Source organism: Mastomys coucha, unplaced genomic scaffold (assembly GCF_008632895.1).
Source record: "Mastomys coucha isolate ucsf_1 unplaced genomic scaffold, UCSF_Mcou_1 pScaffold1, whole genome shotgun sequence".
NCBI lineage: Eukaryota > Metazoa > Chordata > Mammalia > Rodentia > Muridae > Mastomys > Mastomys coucha.
Genome location: NW_022196891.1, coordinates 60,257,414 through 60,265,263, shown reverse-complemented (window position 1 = coordinate 60,265,263; position 7,850 = coordinate 60,257,414). Strand labels below are relative to the sequence as shown.

Here is a 7,850-nt window from a genome sequence, read left to right as displayed (position 1 = left end):
TACAATTCCTAATTCCTACTCTCTTTGATGTAGTTAGTCTTCTTCCATTTCCAAAATTCCCACACACAACTTTTTCATCTGCCCTTTCATTCTACCAAAACGTCAATATATGTATTTTTCAAATGAACAGAAGAAAGCCCCTAAGAACCATTTGACTTGCACAGGCTCTTTACTCCACAATGTAAAGAAAACCAAGCTTACTACCTCCTTCTCCCATGCTGTTTCCATTTTACCGGGCTATAATCTCTTTCTGAGAATTCATGACAATCCATGCACATGTTCAACTCATACCAAAGCAACTCAGTAAAGTATTTCTCTGTGCTGAGAAAAAGGTACACTATAAAAAGATGATGATGTGACAATGATGATTTCCTTACATAGCTATTCTCCAGAAAGGGGAACTAGAGGGTCAAACGTTCTTGCCAGATGTGGGCTTCCCAGTTTCCTTTATAGTCCTTCAGCAACCTGCTGTCCCTAGACTGCAGTAGCTGAATGCTGAAAATCAAGAGAAAGACAAGCTGTCATGGGCTCTAGTTGCTGCCTCAGCTTTATTTATTTACTTTTTTTTTTGAGATGGTTAAACTACTTTAATTAACACATTCCTGTAGATGTCACTAGACCTTAAGACAAAACTTTTCTAAGACACTTCTCACTAATATTTTCCTTCTCCATTCATTTGAATTTTGCTAATAATGCTCAATGTGATCAGTACCAACCAGATATTGACATAACCAAGCTAAAATCAATAGTCATGATATTTTGCCTTAGAACAATATCAATTTGAAATAAACATGGCCTATCAAGGTATATTCAAAATAATGGTTGTTTTTCCTACTCAGATTGCTTAGTAACTCTGTATAGGAACTTTTTGATAAACGTGTTTTATAACTTTTAGATATTGCTCATTCCTTTCAAAGGCTGGCAGCTCTAGTCCAGCCAAGAGAAGAATGAAAGGGAATACTAGATCCAACGCTGACTTGCACATCTCTCTCTGCTCCTGATTTGTTTAGGACTCAGCTGAGAGAGCCTGTGCTAAATGATGAGCTCCCAGGCCGCATCATCACTGGAAAAGTGTTGGTCAAGCCCAGCATCAAGGAGGTGAAGGAAAACTCTGTTGTGTTTAACAACACACCAAAAGAGGAACCCATTGACATCATCGTCTTTGCCACTGGATACACTTTTGCGTTCCCCTTCCTGGACGAATCCGTAGTGAAAGTTGAGGATGGCCAGGCATCACTCTACAAGTACATCTTCCCTGCACATCTGCCAAAACCAACTCTGGCTGTGATTGGCCTCATCAAGCCCCTGGGCTCCATGATACCCACAGGCGAAACACAAGCTCGATGGGTTGTTCAGGTCCTAAAAGGTAACTGCATGAGAAATATCTGGGCACACTTATTAAGTGGTTGTTTGCCATGTGAATCATAATAGTGGAAGTTAAAACTGAAATCCATTCAACCCGAGTTATTCTGGCACATCGACATATCATCATAGCACAGGTGATAAGTCAGGGGTTTAAAAGATATGTGCCTCCCTATTATTTTTTTGACTGAATCAACTAGTTCAATAAAAATGAAAGGTTCAGTCAATTAAATGGCATCAGTCAGTCAAACCAGCTGTGAGGTTCCATCACATTAAGTAGCTAGTGAGATAGGCAAATATTCATCTTGTCAGACAGCAACATTGGAATTAATACCAGGGACACACCACCAGTGGACTTGGGCAGCTGACACTTTTGCAACAGTCCAGGTAAGTAGCTGGGTCCCAGAAAGACGAAAGGCAAGCAATGGGGAAGCAGCCGTACCCGTCAGCCAAAGCCTAGAGCTGAAGTTAGATCGCACAGTCATAATGTGATTGTTTCCTAGGTGCGGTTACATTACCGCCGCCAAGTGTCATGATGGAGGAAGTTAATGAACGGAAGAAAAACAAGCATAGCGGGTGAGTGAATTAATGGTATCCTTTATGAGTGATAGTGAAATTCATGAAACAGTAGAGTGGAGATGAGCTAGCTCTATACTGCAAAGAGACATGTCTAAGACCGAAGACTTAAGAGAGCCTGTGTAAGGAGAGAGGAGGCAGACGGTTAAATTGAGGCATTTTTAAGTTCCTAGAACCATCTAGAGTTTGGGTTCTAGTCCTAGTGTAAGGAACCCTTACAGACCAGGTACATTATCGCGTACCTTATCCACATTCAGCAGGCAGACTGTATGCTTCTGGGTAGTCTCCGTTTACTCAACAGGTCTCTACTGGCTTTATTATGTCATCCAAGTTGTTACTCTAAAGCTAGAGTCAGTCGATCTTGCCCCGTGGGACCTTGTTTTTCATTTTCAAATAGTTGTTGAAGAGACAGATTTTGCAATTTTTGCTAATTAGATAAAATTTAAACCAGGGTGACTGTACATGGCTTTGTTGCTATGTGCTTTTTGTCAATGGCTGCTTCTGTGTTACCACGGAGACGTGCTGCACTAGACACAGAAACCTTGTAATGGCCCTGAAAGCTGTTCACATTCCCAGTGGGCCTTCTCCAGAGATCTGCTTTTCATGCCCACCCAAGGGTCAAAGGGAAGGGAAGGGACATGGGCAACAAAGAAGAGACACCTGGCCATCATCCACTATGGCTCCCTCGTAGCAAAAATACCTCTGACTATCTGCTCCACTCTCTGAGAAGCAATCTTCACTTAAAAGGCTAAAGGATTCGGGGGGGGGGAGGGATTTTTTTTTTTTTAAAGTGGAAAGCATTCCAAAACATGAGCTAGGAGGTGCCAGCCTTTCCAGCATGAAGATCTGAGTTCATGTCCCCAGAAAGCCATCTGCGCTGGCAAATGCTTGTAATTCTAGCACTGAGAAAGCAGATGCCTAGGACTCACTGGCTGGCCAGCCTAACCTACTTGGCAATTACCAAGACAATGAAAGACTCTGTTTTAAAAAGAGGAGGGAGGGTGAGAAACAATACCTCAGGTCGTCTTCTTGCCTCTGCACACATGTGCACACCTGCAGGTATGCACCCTCTTACACAAGTGCAGCCACATGTTTATGAACACACACATCGTGTACACACACACTAACAAATTAGCCAAATTTATTGGCTCACACCTGTAGTCCCGGTGATTGAGAGACTGCTACAGGAGGATTGCTGCAAGTTTGAGGCCAGTCTGGGATACATAGTGAAGCTCTGGCCAGTCTGGGATAAAGAAGAGGGCTCTTTTTTTAAATTAATTATTTTTTTAATTAATTATTACTCCGTTCTAATACCGTCCTTGTCTTACTCATAAAGTCTCAAATTTCAAACATTGCTCTAGCTTTGCCTAAGAGTTAAGGTCCAAAATAATAAAAGCATTATTATGTTTCTTCTCTTAAAAGAGGGTTAGAGTATGTGTATACGTGTGTGCCTGTACCTCCTGCATGCAGAAGCCTTCAGAGCCCACAAAAGAGCATCTGACTCCCTGGGGAGTTATAGACAGTTATGAGCTCCCATCTGGGTGCTGGGAACCAAACTTGGGTCCTCTACAAGAGCAGTAAGAACTCTTGGCTGCTGAGCTATCCCTCTATCCCTGATGGTTTTTTTTTCCTTCATCCTCAGACTGGAATATAGTCTTATCTCATCAGACTCTTATATAATGGATAAATAATTAGAACTAGTAGATAAAGTAGAATCTCCTTATCACAAAAGTCACCCAGTGAATCTAAGAACTAGTAGTAGCAGTATGACAATTTCACTCTGTGGATTTTTGTGGCTCATGATATTATAAAAATGAAGAAACCATTGAGATTTAAGAAAGAATGAAGCTAAGTATGGTGGCCCATGACTATAGACTCAAAAGGAAGGAAGCTGAACAGAAAGATGGCAGTGAGTGAGAGGCCAGCCTGGGTTATAGTTTGAAACCCTGTCCTAAGAAACAACAAAAGAAATAGAAAGAGAGCATTGTAGATGCCCGTGGACATAGTGGAAAACACAGCAAGCCGTTCCCAATCTGGAGTCAGTCAGGGTTTACTTTGGACAAAGACTGCATTCACATTTTCCAGGATTATTATCATTGTGACTGTTGTTCCTTCTCTTCCCATTCTTCCTATTGTAAAGGTTTGGCTTGTGCTACTGCAAGGCTTTGCAAACAGACTATGTAACATACATAGATGACCTCCTGACCTCTATCAACGCAAAACCGGATCTGCGAGCCATGCTCCTGACTGACCCACGCCTGGCTCTGAGCATCTTCTTTGGCCCATGCTCACCTTACCATTTCCGCCTGACTGGTCCAGGAAAATGGGAAGGAGCCAGAAAGGCCATCTTGACCCAGTGGGACCGAACAGTGAAAGTCACCAAAACTCGAACCGTACAAGATTCCCCATCTTTCTTTGAAATTTTGCTTAAACTCTTTAGTTTCCTGGCTTTGCTCGTAGCTGTTTTCTTGATTTTCCTGTAAGTGAAAGCTCTGACTGGCTTTCCAAATGTGTGGAGCATAACATTCCAGCTCCTCTCATGTAACAACTTTGCCTTCATAGTCATAAACCATGTCCAAAGAATGAAACCCAACCCTTCCCCCTTCTCAGCTCACCTCATTGGCACCTTGGTATTGCTGGGTCTCTTGCAGCTCCATTAGGTTTAATGCAAGAAGATAATGCCCGGCAATTTTGTTCACTTAAAAGTTGGAAGGATCCAGGCCCCTTTTCAGGAAGAAGATGCCCCCAGAGAGTACTCTGAGAATTCTTTCACCCTAAAAAAAAAAATGCTTTTCCCAGATCTTAATGAAAAGCCCAACCTTGAGGACTATTGGTCTACACTAAAGTAGTTCTCTGTGTATTAGTTGACTACAAATAAAATGGAAGAGACTACGTGTACCAAGTGGTCTTTTGTACTCGTTTTTTGTTGGCTTGGAGAAAAGAAAAGAGGATGTGGACAAGCTATGAAAGCTCTGAATAAAGTCGGTGAGATGGGTAAGCCAAAGAGTCCTCAAGGGAATGTAGGTAGGGCTCCTGCTTCAACTCTCCTTTACCGTGGTGCTTTAGGAGGTAATGAGGGCTGCCTCTTCTTAAGAGTCAACCCAATTCTCTGGAATTTATTATGGAAAGAACCTATAATAGACACCTATAATAGAAAGATAAGAAAAAGAGAAACCATTGAGGTTTGATCTGCTAGCTCCCAAGGCCAAGTTGCTCCCAGGAATGAGAGAATCTGCACTTACAATGAGACCTTACTCATTGATTTTAAGTCATTAGTTAAATATAGATGCCAGCAGCCAATGGTTGGGCATGGTTTGTGGTTCCCAGGGCTTGGGGTCAAAGGAGATCATGAGGAGAAGGAAGAAAGAGAGAAGAGAAGGAAGATGCCATGGGGTAAGAATCTTAAAACAATGGCCATGTGGGTTGGCTAATTGGAGTTAAGAGCAGCCCAGACAAAATATGGCAAATTATATAGTGGGATTATTACTAGCATAGAGGATTGATATCTTCCCAGTTCTAGTGCTGATTATAAATATAAAGGTTGTGTGTCTCTTCTCTAGGGACTGAATGATCAGAGGCAGGGTAGAAACCCTAGATGAAAATGAAAATTCTCTACAAGAAGCCAAAGTGAACCATCTCAGAAGCACTAGTTCACCAAACTAGAGCCAAGTCCTCTGGCAGTCGCATAGGGTGAACGTGTGTGGCCCTGCCAAGGCGTGCCTGGGTGCCTGCACCTCATTAATAGGCTTAGATATGGAGCTTTGCTTCACAAGAGAAGTTCGGAGATCCCGAGTGAGTGCTGGGGCTAAATTAAATAAAGATCATTTCACTTTAATCTGCCCTGCTGGCTCCCAGGATTGGTCCTAATAGTCCTCCTGACCTATTCCACTTGGTAGCAGACACTCATAGTAGAAACCCATCCCCAGTGAGAACAACCTAGACTGCTTCTGAGAGGCCCTGTGGTGAAGCTGGCATTTTAGCATCCAATAATCTAACGAGAAGCCAAGAGGTGATGATTAGTGGCCAGTGTGAAACAGGGCCAGACAGACTTCCCAGACTGTAGTGTCAAAACATTGCTGTGAGGTATTCAGTCTCTTGGGGTGATTTTAGAGTTTCTGAGCTTGTTTATAATATACCCTCCGAGCAACCCTGTTGGGTTACTCTTAAATTGAGATGTCCATTTCCTGCACCAATGCTCTTGGTCTTTCCACATGTCTAACTTTAGAGGGATGCGTAGAGAAGCAAACCCAAGCCTTATGATCATGGGCTCTACCACCTACTACTAGCTATGTGATGTTGACCAAGTCGCTTATTATTCCTAAGCCAGAGTGGTCTATATAGCGAGTTTCGGGCCAGCCAAAGCTACATGATAAGACCTTATCTACAAAAATCAATCAATAAATGAATAAATAAATGAATTCTGCTATATCTGACAAAGGTAGATGAGCCTGTAAGGACATTATGCTAACTGAAATAAGCCTGTCATGAAAAGATAAATGCTGTATGATTCTACTTCCATGAAGCAGCTATAATTTTCTAATGTATACAAATAGAGAGCGCAATGGTAGCTTCTAGAAGGTGAACACAGACAAGAACAGTTTTTATATGATGGGTATGAAGTTTCAATTATGTAAGAGAAAAAAACTGGATTAATCTGCTGTAAATAATACCTACAGTTACTGATCCTATACTGTTCGTTGAAAAATTAAGATAGTGAGTCTCATGTTGCACTTTGTACCCTCCTCTGCACAAAGAGACTCGGTAAAAAAAAGAGTGGGTGAGGAAACTGTTGGAAGCAATGGATGCCATCGTTGTAGTGGCTCCGTGGGGGTATTCAGATGTTCAGATCCAGCCAACTGCCTACATTCAATATGTGCAGTTTTTTATCAGTCATGTTTCATTCAAGCTACTTTCAAAGTGGCTATATTCTGATAAAAACAACTGGCCCAGCAAAGGAAGCCAACTATACCGTCTGCCACTTTCCTTAGTGTAAAAATCTCACTGTGCCCAAAGTCTTGTGATATTGAACTCAGCGGTGGATGCACACACATTCTCTACATAAGCCAATTCCGACATACCGTTAAGACATTTTGGAGAAATGTTGAAGTACACAGCATACTGTTGACTGTATGTGGGCGTTCTCAAGGCAGTCACCGTGATGTGGTAGGGTTGCCTGTTCTTAAGATACACCCTGAAATTCCCTGGTGCCATCCTGAGGTTGGCAGATTGTTTTTAAGTGGCTTAGCAAATAGTTGTGTTTGTGTATGAGGAGGAGACGGAGAGTCCAGGGGCAAAAATGCAACCAAAGGTTTATAAGGTTGAGCTTGGTGGCTCATGTCGGTAATAATAGCACTCTGAAGGGTGAGCAAAGAGGATACATAGTAAGTTCAAGGTCAACCTGGACCTCATAGCAAGAACCTGTACTGGGGAGGGGATCTAATTAGTTCAGCATTGAGAACATGAGCGAGGAATGCATTTGTATCCGTTAATGAAAACTGTTTGGTTTTTTTTTTTTTAACTTTTCTCAATATTTTTGAAAGAATTAATCTGTTGCTCAGACAGCAGTTCATATTAAAATCTGGACTTGCAACTTCTACTGAAAAGAGAAGCCTGACTCAGAGTGGCGATGCACACCCCTAGTCCAGGCACTCGCACAAGGAAAGAGGATTCCAACCACTTCAGGATAGCCTGGGCTACATGGCGAGACCTGGGAAAGGAGAAAGAAGAGGAAGGGAGAGATGGAAGGAGCGAGGAGGAGAGATGTAGTGAAGCCTCAGCATGCTGGGCTCCTGTTCCCAAATGCCAGCATTTAGCTAGACTGAGCAGACCGCTGGGCTTCCCCACCAGGTCTAATCTGACCACCTTTATTCATGTTGCCTTCCTGACTCCTCCAGGTGTCTGCATTTCTGACT

The 7,850-nt window shown here is 42.5% G+C and overlaps 1 protein-coding gene across 3 annotated transcripts in view; it reads left to right on the top strand.

Annotated features, from left to right (window-relative positions):
* Positions 1-4,840, top strand: part of Fmo1 (flavin containing dimethylaniline monoxygenase 1) — a 33,753-nt gene extending 28,913 nt beyond the window's left edge. For all 3 annotated transcript variants that reach the window (XM_031387289.1, XM_031387280.1, XM_031387295.1), the window contains 3 exons: positions 1,011-1,366; positions 1,866-1,938; positions 4,079-4,840. In XM_031387289.1, the coding sequence (XP_031243149.1) occupies positions 1,011-1,366; positions 1,866-1,938; positions 4,079-4,421 (772 nt within the window). In that variant the 3' untranslated portion in view covers positions 4,422-4,840. The remainder of the gene's footprint in view (positions 1-1,010; positions 1,367-1,865; positions 1,939-4,078) is intronic.
* Positions 4,841-7,850: the final 3,010 nt, after the last annotated feature.